General features: G+C 36.4%; 1 protein-coding gene across 10 annotated transcripts; it reads right to left on the bottom strand.

The window, feature by feature from the left end:
• Window positions 1-21: 21 nt before the first annotated feature.
• Window positions 22-20,219, bottom strand: LOC103706172 (alpha-mannosidase-like). 10 transcript variants are annotated; one of them, XM_088719039.2, is made up of 30 exons: window positions 19,583-20,212; window positions 19,409-19,492; window positions 19,036-19,128; window positions 17,981-18,069; window positions 17,725-17,899; window positions 16,949-17,068; window positions 16,781-16,867; window positions 16,639-16,710; window positions 16,381-16,494; window positions 16,196-16,296; window positions 15,824-15,917; window positions 15,554-15,721; window positions 15,352-15,429; window positions 14,363-14,428; window positions 14,214-14,270; window positions 12,186-12,405; window positions 11,771-11,907; window positions 10,299-10,364; window positions 10,145-10,204; window positions 9,977-10,048; window positions 8,884-8,931; window positions 8,599-8,718; window positions 5,455-5,520; window positions 4,174-4,286; window positions 3,992-4,076; window positions 2,471-2,581; window positions 2,294-2,389; window positions 2,168-2,215; window positions 2,025-2,093; window positions 22-440 (listed from the first exon to the last, which is right to left on the bottom strand). In XM_088719039.2, the coding sequence occupies exons 5-30, from the start codon at window positions 17,881-17,883 to the stop codon at window positions 252-254; spliced, it is 2,616 nt and encodes an 871-aa protein (XP_088575165.2). In that variant the 5' UTR covers window positions 17,884-17,899; window positions 17,981-18,069; window positions 19,036-19,128; window positions 19,409-19,492; window positions 19,583-20,212; the 3' UTR covers window positions 22-251. The 10 variants fall into 10 exon arrangements, 8 of the variants coding, with proteins under 8 accessions (XP_088575165.2, XP_088575162.2, XP_088575167.1 ...); XR_015976677.2 differs by lacking the exon at window positions 19,036-19,128 and having other exon boundaries at window positions 2,471-2,576; window positions 19,583-20,219; XR_015976678.2 differs by lacking the exon at window positions 19,036-19,128 and having other exon boundaries at window positions 4,154-4,286; window positions 19,583-20,219.
• Window positions 20,220-22,437: the final 2,218 nt, after the last annotated feature.

Genomic DNA, 22,437 nt, shown 5'->3' on the forward strand with positions numbered 1-22,437 from the left:
TAACAGGAAACAACTCTAAGATGACAAAAGTCAACTAATAGTGCATTTAGGCTGTTTATTTGCAATACTGTAGAATGAACCCATCACACTGCTTTTCGATGCTAGATACTATGTATAAGAATCCATATGAGTTTGAAAACCAGGTTCTGCTGCTTGGGAGCATAGGTGTGAGATGAGTGATTTGGGTCTTGCAATCCTCCAAGTTTGCAGGATCACAAAATAAAAACCTGAAACTATTTTAGGGACTGGATTTAGAATTTCAACAAGAATGTACGGATTTCCATCGGTCCCAACTCAATGACAAGGGTGACTTTGTTGACTGGGCCACCCCTCACTGGTGCTGGAAAACTTCCATTATCTCCTTCAACTTGCCAAGTCATCTTCTTCATCTCAGACTTCTCTTGGTTTGCTGATAAGCTTGTTTCCTTCAATTCTTTAATCTACAAGGGAAAAGAAGATTAAACCCATTTTGTATTTTTACTATTTACATGAAATCCTTTGCCTTTAGGAACTGGACTTTTCCCTAACTGAGTACATTTTACCTGACTAAAGAGTGAAAAATGAAAAGATGTCACAGGAAAAATATCCATATGAGAAGTTCTAATGGAAGACATAATCCATAGTATGAGCATAAAATTACATAATAAAAAACTAAAAAAAAGTTACATGGCTTGAAATATAGGAACATTTAAGTGATCCACAATCATATTTTCAAAACATGTCTCAAATTAGTATATGTCTTCCTAAAATATATCACTATGAAGCAAAAGTATGCTTCTTGTGTAGGAAAATTATTTGAGCTCACTGTGCACCAAGAGGTCACGTTATCAAGATTATGGATGGTGTCAAATAAATAAAGAGAATAGTCATTGCTAATTGCGATGTGCCAACTTGTTAGAACATTGTTAGGATCTTCAGAGACTTCTGGATATTAAACTCATGCTCCTGTGTTATTAATAGCACTAGAAGGTTTATGACCTCGTGATTCTACTCTTCAGCAAGAATATTCATGGAATGAAATTTGACATTATTCAATGATAATTAGGTGAAACTACAAGGTAGCAGAGTGAAAAAATTATTGCACTGCAATCACTTCAAGATGCAGCAGAAATGAGACGAGAGTGAGGTGTGATGGAACCATTATGATATGCATCTGGATGACATGATGAGAGGTGAGGTCCTTCAGTGTTCATCAGAAAGATCAAGGCCACTAAGAATGAGATGGGAGGTCATAATTTAACCTTTCTGTACTATCCTAAGCAGTAACCTACAAGTTGTGAAAATATGATATAGATAGCGATGCTTATATGATAAAAAATTTGGTACGAAGACTGTTGACTGTTGAGCAACTGATTCTGACAATCAAGGGGAATCTGAAAAACATTTCAAACTCCACTTGTGTAGACAGCATAAGGTCTGGATTAAAATAGTTTTTCTGGTGGCTGCCAGATTCCTGGTCACCTTATGCTAGCATTGCCTATAATATTGACTCTCAGCATCCAAAGATGGAGATGCAATGAAAAAGTCTATATTTCACAATGGGTCATAATCACATTAACCTTGAGGAAACAATTTCTAGTGCGTCAACACCATGAGATTAAAGTGGTGCAAACATTAGAAGGCTACAAATGTCTGACGATCCACGAATGGGTGGAAATAGGTCATATATACAATCATAGCAGGCCACTGTATAGTATGTGGATAAAACATGTGACTAGAAATATGTGTATGCCAAACATTAAATTATCAGTCCCTCTAACATAGACAATTCAACACAAGCATGCAAGCAAAAATATTGGAATTTTTACGGAAAAGTTCCGGAATACTTATAATATATGTCACAAAGAACTTCTATTAATAAAGGTTTTATACTAAATTGAGTTTTGGGAATGTATTTTAAGCCTAAGTTCCTATCAATGAATACAAAATTTTTTGACGAAGTAGAAGGCAACGGTCCTCCCATGAATATGGCCTACGTGTCTACTAGAATAATTAGCTATATGCTATCAAGGAGATGGACATACCGTTTTCTTTCCAAAAACCTTTTTTAGTTCGACCTTCGCCATTGCTGAATATCGGACATCTTCACCAGCCTAAAGACATTCAAGAGTGTTTAACAAAAGCCTAATATAAATTCATAAAAAGCATTACTTCTTCACTGCCATACCTCGTATAGATGTGCCAGTCGGAGGAGGACAGTTCCATCATCTAGAACCTGAAGATTCAAACAAAGATCTATTAGGAAAAGTACTGATTGCTAAGCAATGATCATTCAGTGGTTTTAAGTTAGTACCTGAAGTGTGATTAGTGCAACATTAGGAGGTAAATTGTAACCATCTTCCATCATAGTTGTTTTTGTTATATGAGAAGACTTCCAACGCTCCTCATTCTATGAGATTGGGTATTTGGATATCAAATCATCTAGGGAAAATAAAGTTGCAACCTTATTTTAGTTAGATATGCAACATACCTCATGAGTGAATGCTAGAAGAAGAGGAGAATATATTTGTTGACCATATCTCCTGCGCCAATATGCTCCACTTCCTAACTGGTTGATGCTCATATAATAATTTCCTCTAGACTAAGACAATTTGGACACATAAAAAAAAGAAAACTATTAATATCCCACAAGTAAAGAGAAAGTTGCTATGCTAAAATGGCAGGCATAATAATACAAAGTGAGATAAAACATATGCTGATTGCACATAACTAGGGAGAAATGACGGGACATTATAGACATATAAGATTATTTATGAAAAGGAGAATAGGCAGCATTTAAAATGTTAAGATGCAGCTTTGGACTCAAGGTTCTTTGCATGACGCGGTTATATAAGGCAAACAAAAGAAGATAGACAATGGGACCAATAAAATGCTTCAAGATAATATGCATATTGAACATTCCAGTCATAAACTAGGTGTCCAGGAATAAGTTTTTTGCTATTCCTCATTTTTTAAACTATTTCTCAATTTAACACATCCTCAGTGAACAGCATTGACTTTTTGCTTTGCTGTTTATTCATAGGAGTAAGACAGTTACTGAGAAGTTGAAGTTTCGATTAAATGGATATGATTGACTAGTGCCATAGAATTTTCCTAGAACATTTGTTTTATATATGTTATTATCTAAATTGTTAAAATTCACATATTAACATCATGGATCACATGAATTTTGAAATTCATAACCAGATCTTCTATGTTTTACAAAGGGCTTGCTTAAGTACGGGCATCAATTCAATCTTCTCAGAATCTGGAATAGGAAATTGAGTCATTAGGCACTAGGCAAAGGCTTTGAATCCAAAATCATAAAATATGGAATTCTTCAATTTAAGTTCAAGTATTTCAGGCAAAACTATATGATAATATTGGACTACATGCTGCTTGCTTGGTTAAACGTCATGCCTTTTAAATTTTTTCCCTATTTTTCGAGTCCTTCAACATTCTTGATATCAGATCACAATTTATAGACTACTTCAACTACCATATAGTATATTGTCTATAAAAGGAAAAATAATCTAAGAGAATCCACTCAAATATATTATTCATTTGTTCCAAGTAGATACAATGCTAAGCAATGTTTTAAGTCTTCGTAATGGGCCTTGTACCGATATCTTATGGGTACAACACGAGATGCTCCAGTACCAACACATGGTACATCGTTGGAGTTGGCACAACAATGTAGCATCTATTGGTATGAGGGAAATACCAATCCCTGGACTGGCAACGGTGCTGTATCAGCCCCCCTGCCCCTTATGGTACAATACTTGAAACACTGGTGCCGAGGCTTTATTCTGTATTGATCAATTATACTATTTCTTTGGGTAAAAATGAAAATTCAAGATCACAAAAGTGGTTTCAGATCCCTAGATTTAGAACAAGGAGAAAAATTATCTGGCTAAAACAATATAGTTAATGACATTGGACTGTATAAAATGAAAATTGGTAAACTTAAAAATGCATGCAGAAACATTTTTAACACTGAGGTGCAGCATACCGTGAGCCCCTCACAAGCATTATCTACACAAACTTGCTCATCAAGTGGTTCCCCGACACCTTTACCATCATCAAAGAGCATGCGCCTTGTAGTTAACAGTAGTACTTAGTCAGAAAACAACACCATAAGGGAAACAGAGAATTGCAAGTAATCACAACCAACCAACAATGAGGAAATAAAACCTATGAAGCATGATTTCTATTTCGCCATCCTCAATGCTGGAACCTCCAACAGCATGATCTACGAGGATAGAGAGTTCAGACTTCCCATCCGCTATATATATTCCAAGGTTGAGCTGAAATTTTGTCCAATAAACTATTCAATAGATACAATACCATCTTATAGGTACATAGAAAATACTAAGAAATTGCCATATAATAACCAAATAAATATACTGGAGAAAAAACATGCAAGGCAAAATAGTGAATTTACTATAAGGCGCTAGGGATATTTCTTGTTTGGATTTATTTTCAGTTACTTTCAGCAAGTCTCCAAGGTGTTTAGGAATCAAATTTGAAGGCAACAAATTTATACATTTTGCAAGATAAATTATCTTGTATCATTTTTCCTCTTCCATTTACATAATTGATGAGACCTACATCACTCTATGTTAATTTTCATAACAGATTTCACTAGATCATAATCCTTATCCTATTTATTGGCAATCGTGTCTCCTCAGGGCCTCTACATGTTATAAATTTTAGTTTCCTAAATATGAAAAAATGAATTTGCATATTTTTCTCTATACTCTCCTAGAAAATAAAATCTCAATGTTTTTTTATTAGATTATGCTTCGGAGAAAAGTCACTTCTACCATAGACTAATTGCTCAGCTGAATCCCTATCCACCATTTCTCTTAGTTTTGGTCTTAGTATCAGACCCGAACAATTAAAAGATTCTCATCATTGTTATAAAAGCACTAACATTGTCATATTTCTGGACAAAACTTTTTACTAGAGGTTCCAGAAACATTGAAGGAACAATGTCAACTTAAAAGTCTTATGTGCCTTTATGGACGTGCATGGTTGATTTGGGTCAACAACGTTCAATATGAGCCAACACAGAAGGCATAGGCCAGTATGGCTGGTACACCGGGTTTTGTCTCTATACCATGCCCCTTTTCCATTGGCAAAAGTAAGGCCCTTTTCTATTGGCACAATAAGTGCTGGTCAAGTAGTCAGTACAGATCAGTATATAGCAATACCATAGTTGTTGTTAGTCCTTGATTGATGCTAAACAATGCACTGTACTTATCATATGTTCTGCCTTTTCTTCCTTGTTTGACTATGTCTTGGATTAGTATAATAACCACATTGATTGACCTTGTCATATTGCCAATAATTTTTCTAGTTGTCCCACTACTTGGACCCCTAGCTTTATGCTAATTTTGAAAATTGCCACATAGAAAGAGGAGAAAGTCCCGTGAAAAGCAAAAGCAGGTCATTTTGGGAGCAAAGTATTACCGGGTAATAGTTTCCAGCAATTGGTTGAGTCACTTCAAGATTCCAATCCTCCCTATAATCACGAACCTAGAAACACAATCTCATGGTAAACTTTTCTGAAATAAAATTACTAGAAAAGTTATCTAGAAAGATCTAGTTGGCACTTGAAAAACACACACACACACATATGTACATATCTATATTTACGTGGAATGCTAAACAATAAGTTATACTCTTATGACCTGAAAAAAGACAAGGCAAAGTAAATCAAAATAACTTCTTATTTTACAATCAAAGCATGAAAAATGAAGCACACATGTAACATGACATGCATCAGTAGTGATGGTTGCAGTCTTTCATGGTTACAATCTCATTCTACAGTTGAAAACATGCTCAATTAAAACCCACTAGCATGTACATGCATTTTTTGATGCAGACTACTGTGATATAATATGAAATTCATTTTTCTGAGTTTTTATTTTTGAAACTTCAGTCACCTGAATGAGAACTGAAGCACGACCTATTAAACTATGATGGAATTTTTATATTTTGTACATCTTTCTTTTTTCACATTGTTGATGGACTTTGTTTGGACAAATGTCTTCAATTTTTATTCTCACTGGAAAGAAAAATAAATGAACATTATAGAAGAAAAAATTTGCTTGTCTATTTTTGTGTAATTTTAGACAAAATGTTAACAAGGTTGTGTATCTTTTGATGTTGATCTTTGTCCATTTCTTGTACATTAGAGTATGGTCACACTCCAGATGTCACTGATATGCAATACCCTTCATCATCATAAGTGCAATACTAGTCATTTCAAGAAATATAAATACCAATACCCAAGGTCCGCCATACCGACCGTACCAACATACCAGTGGGCACCGGTACTGGTAACGTACCGAACTGAACTGGGTCGTACCGACCCGATTCGGGGACAGCTCGCGAGAGCGCGGCCCCGCGCGCAAGGAACACATTCCGTGCGTTTCCCTCATTTTCCTACTTAAAACCGCAACCGCGCAACGTGTTTCCCTGCGCATTCTTGTGGACGCGTTTCTCGCACGGGACGTGTTTTCCGCGCAGAATTTCCTTCCTTCTTTCTGAGCCTTCTCATTTCTTCTTCTCTCTCCTCCGCTCTTCTCTTGTAAATAAGCATCGATGAGGATCGCCTCGACGAGGATCACCCCGACGAGGCCCGGTATCGGTAAGTCTCCTCTTTCTCTTCTTCTCATCTTTCTCTTCTTCTTCTTCTTCTCCTCTTTCTCTTCTTCCTCTTCTTTCTTCCTTTTTCTTCCTCTTCTTTCCTGTTCTTCTTCTTCCTCTTCTTCTTCCCCGCGCCGGTACTAGGTGGTACTGGTGCGAACCGGACTGGTTCCATCAATACGCTGCAGGAACCGGTCAATTTCAGTTCCATAGGAGCCGGAACCGTTTTCCATGGCCGAACCATACCTGGCCTCGGTACTGGTACGGTACATGCTGAACCGGCCGGTACGGGCCGATTCAGCATACCTTGCCGATACCCAATGCCAATACTCATTCCAAATCATGAACCCAAATAAATGACTCATATAAACCCTAAGTAAACTCATAATGACATTTTCAACTATTTGAACCTTTAATCTCTGCCAAGTTCTTAATTTCTATCCTTGTCATTCCCCAAATCACCTTGATCTTTTTAATTGAAATTTTGATACACGTTTAAATAATGATGTGTGAACCAACCATGGAATGCCGAACCGGCCCGTACCGTACCGTACGGGTCCAGCCCTTGACCGGGACGGTACGACGGTGAAAAAAGGTTCCGGCCTCTCTAGGGCCGAAACCGACCAGTACAGAACCGCGCTAGGAACCGCGCAGTAGCATGCCCGTGCGCGCTCCCACGTGGCTGTAGGCAACAGAACGGTTCGGTACCGGTCCAAACCAGTACCGTATCGGTCTGGTAAGCAATCGGTATGCCTACTGGTACCGGTACGACATACCTTGGAACCACCACATGGAAAAATTTCAAGATCTACTGATTTTTTTTGTTTTTTGCATGCCACATCCTAGAGTTAAAAAATATATCTTAGTTAGACCCCTCCAATCACCTCCAAATACCTTCATAGATCAAAAGATGCCATATTCTCCCATCATGGAGCTAGTATCCAACCTTTAACACCAATGACACACCCAATAGACTATCTGTACCTTCATCTAAGTCTAAACCAAATGTAGAGTCCTCTCCCACCACAACCTGTATAGCCTTAGAAGCCTCATTTTTTTTATTCCCTAGTACCTATAAAATCTGAATGCATCCACTCCACCAAAACCCAGATATTAACACAAGATGTTGCATCATTTTTTGGATGCTTAAAGCGTAGAATAGGTTATGCCCTTTACAGAAGATTTATAAAATTTAATATGCTCTTTATACATAAATAAATTATTCATGTATTATCCTCAGCTTCAGTCTTCAAGAAAGAAAATATACATGGCTTTGTGGTTCCACCTAATACTTATAGCTTTTCTGTCCAACTTCATGCTCTAATCTTAAGGTAGACATGTTTATCTATGTCATCCATGTATTTCATCCCATATATGTCAAAAACATCACTTACTCTTCAAACAGCAATTATCAATGACCGCCATCCAAGTAAATCTTGTATTTAAGGAAAAAAAGATAGGATCAGTGTCCCGCTAGTTTCATTTCTAAATCTCTAACTTCTCTCTGTTTTTTTCTCTTTTTTAACAAGAAATGTTGTTTTGTAGGTAAGCACCATTTGAATCAATAATCAACTTACGACATAAATGTTTTAATTTGCATATGCTCTAAAGTTCGGTTTTAGAAAAAGTGGCCGGTCATTCCAAACTAGATGTTACAAGTATACTCAATTAGCACAGAATTTCTATTGTTTTTGCTTGCTCATCTCTAATAAATGGTATTTTGGTACATATCACATATTCAAGAACCTCAAACTTTTTGAAGCATACTGTAGCCCCTATCACAATGAATAGAAGAAATAAATGTTCTCAAAACATGAAGAAAAACACGACTCAAAATTATCCTCTGAGACTTAAAACTGACACCTAACGTGATTCACAGAATCTGGTTGAGTCAACACCAACTGAACAAAATAAAAAAAAGATGCATGTTCAGCTAATGTATGCTTGAAACTAGATAAATACCCGTTTTAGAAAATCTCTTCCATTAGAGTCCGTAAAAAATGTCCTATTTGTGACCATGTTTGCTGTCAATTGTGTAATGACCTCCTTCCCAACACCATCACCAGTAGGAATGGGTCCAACCTTCAAGAAAAATAGAAAACTTAACATTGAATTTGATAAATAACATAGACATTGTGACCAAGGAAGAACAGATAAAAATTTATTATTAGTTTTTGAATCTAAAATTAAATAAACATTCTACACAACAAGCATTCTATACGAAAGAAACACAAGCAAAGAACTTACAGTATATTCAATTTCTGCATGCTCCTTGTCCTTATAAAGTCTGATCACCTGAAATAAATCATATGTGAATCTTTTGATGAGGATTTCGCATGAGAAAACATGACTACCGTAAGAAAAGCATATTTTAGTCAACATGAATGCCACATTAGCTATATACAATAATATACAGTATAGCAGATAATCCTCACCCATTATCTAGTTCATTTTTGCTCAGTGAACCTAGTACATTTTTGTTAAGCAGATATATAAATTAACAACATGGAGATAGCCATTGGAATTGGCAAAAGACTATAAGGAGGCCCTCTCAGCCATCAAAGTCTCAGGAGAAAAAAAAAGAACATATTTTGAAATTATTTTTAACTATGGATTATCATTTATCATTTATAATGGTCAGACAAAATCAGGTCGATAGATAATTGATGAGATCAAAGAAGGGCAAACTGTTAGTTGAAGAAACATGAGGGAGAAGGGAAGCTATTTTCATCAGATTAATATAATAACCAGAATCAAGGTTTTAACAGTGGGACAGCATCCCACCACCCCGAGTGTTGGGACGGGATGAGTCAGGAAATGGATAAGTAAAAATAATTTGAATCCACCAAGTCATCATATATTGCTCGATATGTGAAATGCTATTACCAGGAAGGTTTTAAATCATTGACATCAAATGACTTTCTTTACGTGGTATATGTGAAAACAATAAGCAGAATTGATCAAGCACATTCATATATATAAAAGTCAGATTTAAAATAAAGACCTTCTTTTATTTGATGAAATTATTCACAAACAATACCAACATGCAAAAGTACATATGAATCTGCATGTACGAATGCATACCTAATCCAGACGCATCTCTTCAATCGGAAAAGTCAAAGAAGACTACATTAAGTTATGAGAGTGCTCACAGAACAACATTTATAAGAACTGATAAGTTACAAGTAGTTTAGTTTTGAATGGTTGAACAGGACATTTTGACAGAAAATTTGATCTCAACAAACTTTTATATCTATAGTTAAATTGTTGGTGCACTTCAACAATCAGCAAGTTAAACTATGGAATAGGATATTATAACAGAAAATGAGATCTAAACAACCTGATATATCCATGAGTTAAATTGTTGGTAGACTTCATCAACCAATGGTCCACGTATAACCTTTAAAGGTACCTGAGTCAAAGAACAATTGCACAACAGTATTTATTTACATCAATGACCAAGAAATCTATCAACTTGTGATATCACAAGGTTTATAGAATGAATTACTGATCTGGAAGCAGGTGTTGGAGGAGCACCATTTGGCCGGAAAATGTATGCACCAGATGCCTAGGAAATTTACCACGTGCGGCACAGCCAATGATTAGCTTGAAAAATAGAAATTTTAATAAATCAGTATTGTTAATAATACTAAGTTATATACCTGTAGATCTGTATCCCCGTTGCTTGAGCCATACCACAGATAGCTTTGCTGAATGGGTATATCCACCTGATGCATATAAGACAATTCTAAGAAAGACTACTACATTCAACATTGAAGTTTTATAATTTTAAGTGGAATAAGATAACATTATGTCTCAATAATAGCTTGAGTAATAAGCAGGATCTTAATAATAAAAATGAATGACATTAAGACAAGAAAAGAATTCACATATTCATTTTGTCCATCAAGATTACCGCATGGCAAAGATTCTTAAAACTGCGTGAAAATTCCTGTTTCAAGATGTACGAACATGGTGTTTTGGACATTTTACTTATAACTAACAATGAAGTCCTGGGGTTCCACATGGTGGATGTTGACATTGTACCAGTGCCTTTTCAGTCCCACTTCGTGGGTCTCATTTCCTTCTTTCTTTCACCCCAAGTCTGTTGTCCATATTCACATTCTCTCTATCATTTATACTTCTAGTTGGTATCAGAGCTATAAACAACAACAGAATCATCTTTGACCATGTTGGTGAAGCTATTAGCTGAACAGCTTGGATATGTCTGGTCTATAGAAACTGTCTCTGGGGCATGGATGCCACAGGTTGATGGCAAAGTATATTGGTTATATTTCCTTTTTCCTATGCGTTGACTTTTTTTTCACTCTATGATAGAATGAGCTTTTACATGTGACATAATAGTCAGGAAAAGAGAAAAGATGTCAAACTTCCAATTAGGTCATTTGCCTTTCAAATCTTTAAAGTTGTTTTTGCCTCAGTTATTTTGTTTCTATACTTGTGAGCTTTATAGGATCCTATTCCCCCCTACAAGTAACATATCTAACTTATTATGTTTTATCTATCTTATATTTTGTAATTAAATTCCAAATATAAAATGGATTGACTATTATAGATTGAACAGCAACTCCAATGACTGAACTACAGCAACCTAATTATTTTTAAGCAAATTACCATATTACCAATCCCCAATAAATTTTTGAAAATAACATAATATCACCAGTCACTACCATCATTATGCATTTTCATGTGTATTTCTAAGGTAAGCTAATATTTTTTTGCAGCCAAAACTATTAGCTTTCAGTAATTTAAAAATATTATTTCTTTAGTGCTATCCTCAATCCAATATTAAAAAGATAGTATTTGTTTAACAAACATATGCCAAAGCTGTGAAAAAAGAAGGATGCTGAAAGAGAAATTATGAATGGAAACTTTAATCAGCATGCCAGATCAGCAGCCTATTGATATAAGAGATTTATACTTAATAGCAAGCTGAAATCACTGAAAAATAAAACATGGATTTAAAAAAAAAATCAACTTCTAAAGTTGAACATTATTTCACGATATAGATACTGTCCATAATTCTCATTAAATGGTGAACCACATAGTTTCAGAACATCCTAACAACTTCTCATGCAAGATATGGCACTGTGGATCAGTAAAAATAACTTACTCCTGTTCTATAATTAACCATTCTCTTGAGTTGTCCAGATGTCAATGAAAAGGACATTTTTAAAGGTCCTGGTCCAACTTCAATTGTGTCATTTTCTGGAGCAGCACGAGCTGAGATATACCCATTTCTGCTCATTCCTGTGACATTTCATGAAAAGGTACAGATAAACAAGCAAGAAAAAATTTATAACTACAATGCATATATTCTAGGTGTTCTAAGAGGCTAGGATTCAAGCTAGATACTATGATGATTCTTTGTTTGGTCACAGGCATTAAGTCAGCCCCATTTGAAAAAGTTATATTTTGCTAGACCGAAACTTAACAGCATGGCACTATTACATGCTGAGGTATACTTCATAGTTGCTCCACTTTGAGACTAAAAACAAAAATTTATAAATTGGAAGTATGAAACCCACCTTTCCCAGCTGCTCTTGAAACAAAGTAAGAATTCCAACCCAACGGTGGGACAGAAACTTGAAATACAAGCCAATATTTTGGTGCCTCTTTTGGTGACACTCCTAGATAAGCCTTGACATATAAATTTCTTATATTGCTAGTAACATTGTCCACCTCCACAAATTGTGTGTCGATATTATTTCCATTAGAATCTCGTACGACAAGTAGATCATCATTAACCTGATAAAAAAAGAGCATTTGGATAAAAAATGCAAAAGTTTATGAACATACAAATGTACTGTGTATTCTTAGTTTAAACAAAAAATAGAAAAATTAAGAGAATGAGCTGAGTATTAGAATATTTACAACCATACTAGAAGTGATTTTGGTGATAGGAATTGTGAAAGACGAATGGGAGGAGGGTTCAAAAATTTGACCTTCTAGTAGAAGAGGTGAATACCCTGACACATGTCGCTGTGCAGTTTATGAGATCACATGTTCCACTTATAATGCAGTTTATGAGAAGCAATACATCCTTAAATAAATAAAAAAGAGAGAAAAGAGTCCAATTGTTGAATACTGCAATTATAGCAATGAAAACTATCTCTGGTGCATTCTTCAGAGAGTGACAACAATTGAAGGTTATTTGAGTCTGACTGATCCACTTCCATGTTTTAATTGCCAGAAGAATAATGAGTTTTTACTTTTTATTTAATGATCTTTTTATCCGCATCCTTTTTCATCTTCTTAGATGTGTCACCAGCCCACAACTTTGACGACTAAAGGGCAATTTGAGTAATTAGGAATACCGGTTTACAGAGTCCAGTTTCCCAACCCCTAATGACCCGAAGTGCTATAGGTAGAAATCCTATAGCTTCAAATCTTTACCTAAATTTGGATACAGATGAAGGATCAACAAACTTGACTTGTAAAACATGATATTTTATGACAATTATAGATTTTATGTTTCTTGCACATGCAATTACCCAGATGCGCATGCAAAGAAGCTGCAAGCAGATGTTTCTTAGGCATATCAGGCACCAATCATCAGTCAAAGAGACCGGGCTAAGTAAAGTAGGATTTCTTCTCAAAATTAAAATTTGAGAGTCAATCCTAGCCATCCATCGGATGAATGGCGAACACTCTTTAAATGTATTTAACAATAATACATTTTATTTCCTAATTTATACCATTTTCAGGCTTTAGTTTGATCTTGTGCTGGGCCAAGAGTTACTCGAAAGCTTCAAGACTTAAGATCAAGTCCAATCCAAATTGTTAAATCTCAGCCCAAAGTAAGGCCCAAAGGTCTTGTGTTGGACAGAACCTATTTGAAAGCCTACAACTAGGGTCTTTAGGCCCAATATGAAAAGTGGGAGGAGGAAGGAGAAAAAGGTTCATTTCCTAACTAAGCAACAGCAGGGGTGATTAGGGTTTCTGTATTTATGATTTAACAAAATTATCAATACTGAAAAAGGTAAGTAAACTATGAGATAAACTAGAGGAGTAAATTGGCAAAAGTTATATAAGAAGAAAGTTAAAATAACCATGGCTTCAAAAAAAGATCATTAAGAAAAAATCCTAAGTAAACACAAAGATTGTTTACATATTTAATAGATTAAATTGTCACACCTCATACAACAAGTTATCATGAAGTAAACCCCATATGAGACAACCCTTTTTGTCAAGACACTCTAAAATAACGAGAAGTAAATATTTTTTCGAAGAAAAGCTTAGTATTAGCTTCAAAGTTTGCTGCATCGGTCGGTATCGTACCGTACTAAACATAACGTACCATACCGGTACCAAATTGATATGGGGTACCTTATTGTACTGACACTTGGTATAATGCTGAACCTTACCATACCGTACTGCATGCTAACACTGTAATAGGATGGTACCCGCACAGGATCCAGTAATAAGACGACAAACCTTGACTAGCTTAGTTTCATGAAATTCTGATTAGATAGTACAACTGTCTATCATAGAAGTGGCAAACTCAAATCATCATGAGCCTTAGAGAAAATTAATTTATCACTTGATCTACTCACCGGAATCCTTATGAAGTCACTACGGTTCCATCCAAGAGGATTGTATGCCACCACAACCTATAGATGTAAACATTAAAATATATCAACTTGTACCAAAGAAATAATACATGCATGTTAAAGCTCTAAAAACGTGAGAAAGAACAACTTACCAAGCTCTTCCCTTCTAAAATTTCTTCCTCAGTTACAGGGCAGTAGCTTATATTAAGCAAATTGCACTGATAATAACAAGAGAAAGGCATTACAAGCAGAATACAAGACTAGAATGACTTTGCTAACATTCAATTAATATCGTTGAAGCAGGAAAAGGCGGCATCACTTGTCTCATTTTTAAAGTATATTGAGGATTTAAGTATGCTAGTGTCTTTGGGCATGCCAGCCACCGGCCAGAAATGCACATGCTATGTTATGCTGAAATAAAAAGAGAAAAAAAATCAAAGGACTTGGTATTCCTTTTTAATTGAAAAATATAAAAAAAACAATCAATAGGTGTGGTACTGACCCATGCTGGGTGCCAGTACCAGCCCAGCAACATAATGCCAAATGGAACTGCCTGGCACAACACAGCATTTGAGATGTCAAACTTTACATACAACTGGAATATATCAATGGCAATCAGGTGACCTTACAGAAAGTTCTCTTCAGCTTGGTAGCTGACATGGCATATCATAATAGACTGAACTGGCTTATAAGGAACCATCCTGCCAGAAGTGGCACTAATGCATCATGTTTGTTTTACAACCTCGAATCATTGTATAAAGATTTTCATGATATCAGATTCATGCACATTCAACAAATGATCCAGTTAACTCATGCACTCTCCACTTTCATCAAGAAAAAAAAAACTCATGCACTCTCCACAACTTGCATTACATAATATGATACAAGACATCATCCATCCATTACATCGATTAATTAACAACTTTGTCAATTCTCAATCTCTTAACAATCGGTAAAGAGAAAAAAATGCAGCAACTCTTTTGGTTAACAGATCACTCAAAACATATCTTATTTAGTCTGCGATTCTTGGGCAGCGGTACATGTTTGTGGCCTGACTCAAGTTAAAACTCGATATGCCGATGGTGACAGTAGCACTAAACAGATATAGCTAATAATATATAGGAACATGAAAATACTTTACCTGGCTGAAATTTACTGCTGAAGATGCACAATTTGTATTGGTTAAGCATGGAAGAGCTAAGTTGACAACCTTTTCTGCCTACAAATGACACACAGTGGAAATACACTAATAATGTAAACTTCTGAGGTATTAAACGAGATGGGGGGGGGGGGGGGGGCGCGAGAGGGAGAGGAACAAAAATGGGCAGGTTATTTCCCCAGACCTCTGAAGCTCCATAAGCAAGGCGTTTTGCATAATCATCTGTTGTATGCTGTTGTGCTGTACCAGTGATAGCGTCGTGATGTTGAGCAATTCCCAATGCATCTCCTAAGCTCCAGGTAGATGGACCAGATGATGTCATCCCTGCTAAGAATTCGATTTGTCGTGCTGCCTATTTAGGATAAGTTATGCCCTACTTTAGCAACTTGCAATACCAAATAAGACACCAGGTAAAACTTAAAGAAAAATTCAAAGCAAAGCATCGCAGTTGTACCAGATAGTATCCACTCAGCATACGAACATAACGCTTAAACGTTGGACGGCTAGTAAAATACCCAGTCCAATAAGCATTTGCTGCATCAGCATATCTGCGAAGTCAGCAGGCCAGCTCAGATATCGCATGAACTATTAATTTAATTAGTTTTTACCCAGTTCTGTAATTTTGATTGGACTGGCCTCAGCAGAAACTGAGAAATGATCCCAATTTCTCATGTTCAAACTTCAAAATTTGGGATGATGCAAGTGTTTGACAAGGGTAATCTTCTATCATTTCTATGAAATGATTGGTGGTACTCCAACTGCTATTATCAAAAAAAAAAAGCGAAGAAAAAATCTTAGCTTAATTAGGAAAATAAACGCTACTTACGGAAAATAGTCGTCAAATTTCAGTGGCCAAGATTCATTTGCTGCATTTTTTGCATCAGTATAAATTGATGGAGAAGAATATAGTGCATGGACACGACCATCCTGGTACATTGACATGGCTGATCAAAATATCTTTACAAGAGAAGCGGAAGAGTTAAATATCGAGTATCTTACAGCAAAAAGTACCTTGTTGACATAATGGATAAGTTTGTCCATTTGCCTAAACCAAGATTCCGCATATTGATATTTGAAATCATGACCCATTGTCCACATCATATGGTTTGTGCGTGTCACGTTAGCCTAATTTTAAGTGGGAGCATGTATGAAAAATCTACACATACCCATATATTTTAAGTAACGAGAAGCAAAGCAATATGAGATCTGCTACATGAAATTTCAAGGGCGAAAGTAGAAAAGAAAAACAAAAAGAACCTCAAGGCTTACTTGAGTTATCGCTGCATCAATAAAATCATTTACTCGTTGTTCAACATTGTAGTCATAAAGTTGTTTATCATCCTGCAAATTTGTAACCAAACCAATGAAAAAATGCAGTTGACTTCAGATCTCTTTCACTGAGAATTCATACCTGTACAGGTAGTATGTCATCATCATTGACTTCAAAGCCAAACCCTTTTGGAGGACCATAATCAACAGGAAAGGCATTTGCAAAAATCTGGAGTTTCAACTGAGCATGTCAGGAGAAAAAAGGTATCTATTGGGAGAGGACAAGTAAGAAAAGGAAGAAGTTTAAAACCTGAGAAGAGGAACCAAAAGTTTTTGACCCACGCCATATAACTTCAAGAGATTTGTCCACCTTACGCTTTTGCCTATCCTGATAATCAATTCTCGCAAAATGTACAGAATCGAATCCAAGCTGTGGGAACAAAACATGGCATAAGTGAATTCTGCAGTATACAGTAACAAAATCAAATATGCAAACCATCTGTATGTATCTGGACCAGAGAGCAGGCACATTTCAAGGCATGTATAATGGAAATATTTGAGACAGAATGTGTGAAGATTTCTGAAACTTTTCGAGCTATAATTGAAGATGAACAAATTATCTTCTTGAATCTGATCGGACAATGGAGAGTATATAGATATGTCATGAGTAGAATTTCACTTCCAATTTTTCAAGAAAATGTAGGATATCCTAAGTCGATAGTTTGAGGAACCAGCGAGTCAACCTACGTTGAAAAATGAATTAGATTACCAGAATGGTTGTTGCAAAAGGGAAATGAAGAGAAATGAATTTGAGAAGAGAAGTGTAGTTTGGGAAAAGGGAGAAGCTGCATGGAGCTTTTGTAGTTTGTGAGGTTCATTGAATTCTACAGTTAATAATGAGCATGATCACTACTATGCTCCCTGTGTTATGCAGATTACAACATTTCGTACAATTTCTGTTGTTTATTGATTACTATAGTTAATGATGAGAGTTATTGCAGATATGGCCCTATTTTATGCAGCGTGTGCGACAGAGAGAGGGAGAAAAGAGGGGGGGGGGGGGGGGGGGGGATGATTTTGCATTACCTCTGCTCCAAGCAAGTAAGCTTGCACAGCAGAGTGTCCAAATGGATCAATTTGCCATCCAACTCGAGGAACTTTGTTAAATTGCTTCTTGATCATGCGATGACCAAGAGTTGTCTGATCGATCATATAAATGTAATGGACTGTGGCTTCATCATGCATACACCAGCCCCCATTTCTAAACCAAGCAAACAATCATTAAATGATGGCTGACTAATAGCAACTCTTGGTACACAATTGAAGACAAAAAATTTCATACATGAACTCCAGTTGGCCAGAATCCACCAGTTTTCTCACTACTTCTTGAGTTTGCTCATTTTGTTCTCTCCACCATCTTTGAAAAAAAGCCTGAAAAATTGTTGGTAAAAGTGTTGTTATTCTTCATTGCTAAATATCTGGAAACTAAACACATAAGTAATAGGTTGAGCAACAATAGCTCATGAATGTTTGTTCCCATATTTATCTCTATAATTTTTTCTCATTTATAAATTCAACATTTCAGTTAGGGTGACAAAGTGTGGCTGGCAGGGGCTCCACTTGAAACCGCATGATATAGAATTTCGCATAATAGAAAAGATATGCACCTATCCTTGTTTTGGATCAAGTGGTTCATCAAACTGATAGACGTCGTAAAGAGAATGTTTGTATATTAATATACGATCTGCATAAGTGTCAGCTTAATGTGAAAATGAAGAGATTTCAGTTGGCTGCACTCGATTTTTTTTTCCAGCAATCTACAAGTTGCATACCTTCCAAGCCACCAAAAGCATGAAGGCTGAGCTGAATGAGTAAATAATGAGAAGATGACGCGAAAGTAATGGATGCCTAGATTTCATTTTAACAAGATACTTGAGGGCATCTGTTCTTGATTGTTTGCATTAATTTTCAAAAATGCTTGCAGTAATGAAACATTTTTTGCTCAACAGGAGATAGTATGAGGTGTACTATTTGCAATTTAATATACATAAAATCTGTTTGTCAACTCATAAGCTGATTCAAGCATACTTGATTACCAATGTCATAAACCAAGATAGTTAAGGCTACGACGCCATTTGTAAAGTTATTCAATGTAATAACAGAAAATCGCCATGCGAGTTTGGTAGACTCTCTTCTTGTCTAAGCTAATCAAAGATGCTTCGACAATGAATTATTTATGTAACATAAGGGGACATGCACTTCCTTCAAGACCTCATGCAAATAAATTGATATGGATACACAACTTCCAGTTTAGTCTTCCTGTTAAACCAATTAATATTTTCTTTCTGTCATACTATTTACATAATAGCAGGGGACAATCATCAACTAAGACCTTACCTAATTTTAATATCTCTTTCTGATTTTATTTGATGCTCTTAGATTATCATATAAGCAGTAGCTGCCAAGATGGCTAGGTAACATCACAGAGTCCTGTTCCAAGACATTAGCAGAATCAATATGGGGAAAAAGAACTTCCAAAACTTTATTTATTTATTTTTGTTTAAAATTTTGGTAGAAGTAAAAAGGCTGCTTATCAGTAACATAAGACAAAGCGAGAGACGTAAGGCTTGCAAAACCCATAGTTCAACACTATATACATACATATATATAATATCCATCACTCCATCCTTGGATTTACCACATTACACTACACCAAATTCAAATCATGTTAAAATCCAGAACGAAAAATTGAAAAGTACTGGCTGCAAACCTGCTCAGCGAAAACGAACTTCCGGTTAGGATCCTTCAGCAATGCATCAACCACCGAGTCCAGCACATTCATAACACAAGCAACCTGCATGCATTGCAGAAACGAAAGAAATGACCTCTCTCTCTTAGAAATCCGAGAAACCACATTATATTCCAAGTAAATTCCAACTCCAACCTGTATGGTATTATTGGATCCAACATAGTACTGATCAACGGTCTTCAGCCACCCGACATCATCATGGGAATGCGCGACCAAGTGCACATTCAGTTTCCCCGCCACGATGCCGGCGCTTGTATTGTAACGGATGTAACCGCCGTTGCAAGCGGAGATGGTCAAGAAGATGCAGAGAAACGCCATCGCCGACCTCGCCATCTCTGCCCACCGGATTCCTCCAGTTTTGGAGTATCTCGTAAGCCGTCTGGGATGAGGATTTATGGCAAAGAAGACAAGGCGGTGGAGCCGATGGGGACAAGGGAACGGGGCGCGACGTTTCCTCCTTCGGAGTGTGAGAGCCGTCCCCCGCGGTTATAGGCAGGATTGATGAGGTTAGGATCAGGGATAAGGTTGGAATCAGGGCAACGACTATCTCGTGACCTACTTTATTGGCTCCATCGGGATTCGCCATGAATTGTGGGGATTTTTGGTTGTCTTGATTTGTTTCTACAATCTTGCACCCTTCTTGAGGGGACCAATGGATTTGGCGATGTTCTTTGAACGAGAGAGATAATGAGAACGACGTGGGGAGTTTACTTCCGCTCCTCGCTTTCTTTCATCCATGAAAAGATTTCCATTCGTTGCTTGACTGGAAGACTCGGGAGCGACGACGCGGGGTCGACCTTCCAGACTCCAAGTCTTTGAAGTCGGCGGCTAAGTTGCAGGAGTAAACACGCGGGGAAAGAGTAGAGAACTTGAAAAAAAGAATCAGATGGATGGATGTGATTCTATGGAAGCACCAGCCCCACAAAACAAAGATGGGGAAAAATTCCAGATATAGAAAGAGTTTAGGGATTTTCCGAGGAAAAACCCACTTTGTTTTTACTTTTACAAAAAAAAAACTCACTTTTTTTTTATAAGAAAAGGGTTTGTTTTATTATAGACTGATATTTAAACTTCATCTGATAATCCAATGCCATCAATATTATCCCCATGATAAATCCATCTATGTAATGTTGTGCTGCTGCATTATGCCAATGAAAGCTTCTATTATTTGTCTTGTAAGCTTGATTAGGATTTTGAGATTCATCTTTTCAATTAACTATGCGAATTAAAACTTTGGGTGTTTCCTAGTCTTGTCGATGAGCAAAGTTGATTTTGATTATCTGCTTCGCGCTAAGAGTGTCTCTGTGCATCTCACTGGTAGGTAGCATTCAAGGATTGGGAGCACAATGCCTTTGATAAATTGAATTTTTCAATGAGTTGAGGAGAAACTTGAATATTGAATGGAGAGGGCAGTGGTTTTCAGACACTGTGCAAGTGTCTGAGCCCTTTTTGGATCAATCGATCCAATACTGCTACTTGGAAAGATAATTGGATTGGTGACCAGGCCGTTTGCACCATTTTTCTTAAACCTTTTCCAATTTGCTTTAGATCAGGATGTTTCAGTTTTCTCTCGTTGGAATCCAGCTGCCATCTCTTGGATGCTACTGGTCAAGCTTTCAATATCTCAGGAACTTTGGAGACACTCAATGTGCTGTCTATCTCCTAATGGGATTTTCTGTCAGATCCATGTATGGATTGTTAGAAAAAATCTATCTGCTAAAATTTTATAAATCTCTTTTATATAATTTATTATTTTATTTTCGAAATTTAATAAATTACTTTCTGCACACACTAAATAAATAAATTAAGTTTTGATGTTACCCAGTTCGAAGCACGCTATGAAAGTCAAATCCAGATGCGTTAAAAATCAACAAATTTGATTGAAGCACTCTCTCTCAATTATCTTATATGTGGACACAATTCTCTTCTCAAATGTTTATTGGGTGTACTTGAGTTCACTCACTTAATACTCTTAATTCTCTTATCTAATTTGGAATTATTCACATGAAAAAGGGATGTTCTGATGGATGGGACGTACGATCCCTTTTATATTTATAAATGTGAAAGAGTAAGTATGACTAGATGCTTAAACATCTTTTCGTTGAATCTATCTCTTCACATAATCCATTCATTCATCAAGATTGTGTCCCTTGAGATCACCATCGGATCAAATATATTTTTTCGTGAAAATGCATCATTGCATTTGCGAAAGTCTCCGAAGAGTTCGTTTGCGAAGCATCCCTTTGGGATATCTTATGAGGAGAGAGCTAAAGATAGAAAATTAAATCGTATCAATTTAGAAAATTAAATTATTTGGAAGTCTAAAATAAGTTTTTATATTTAACTAAATTTATGATTTGATAAATATCCAATATGAAATTCTAAAATCTCAAAATTTTGAATTAAATATTTTACTAATAAACCAACATTATAAATTTCTCAATAAAGGGTGCAAGTGCGCCCCATTGCAACAAACCTTTGGAAGATCTCCATGGAAAAGATTAAGGTATTCATCTGACTTGCCCTCAGAAACAGATTGAACATTGAGGACATTTTGAAGTAAAAGGGTGGGCTTCCTCATTGCTGTTGCTGTACTTGAGGAGGCTATCTGGCGCATGGTAGCAAGAAAGGTTTTGGCTTCAATGTGGAATGGAGAAGAATCTGTGAGGAGCTAGAGAGGTCTGTTGCACCTTCAAGCTAGCTGTTTGTTTGTCCCTTTCGTTTCTTTTCCTCTCTTGGAAGCCTCTTGTTCCTCTCAAGTTCGGCAATGCTTTTCGTTCCATCTCTGGATTCATTGGAAAAGCTTTTATATTGTAACCTGTAGTGGCCAAAACTTGTGCCTCCCATGCTCTCTCTCTCGTAGCAACCTATAGCCAAACAACCCACACACTTGATTGAAGGTCACATAGTTGGCTGTACGAGGAAAAACAACCCACACACGTAAGAATGATTGATCTTCTTTTGCTACGTCAACCGTTAGATCGTGCCTT

This window comes from Phoenix dactylifera, chromosome 3, assembly GCF_051530095.1.
Source record: "Phoenix dactylifera cultivar Ajwa chromosome 3, Ajwa_hap1_PhDact_Kaust_v1.1, whole genome shotgun sequence".
NCBI lineage: Eukaryota > Viridiplantae > Streptophyta > Magnoliopsida > Arecales > Arecaceae > Phoenix > Phoenix dactylifera.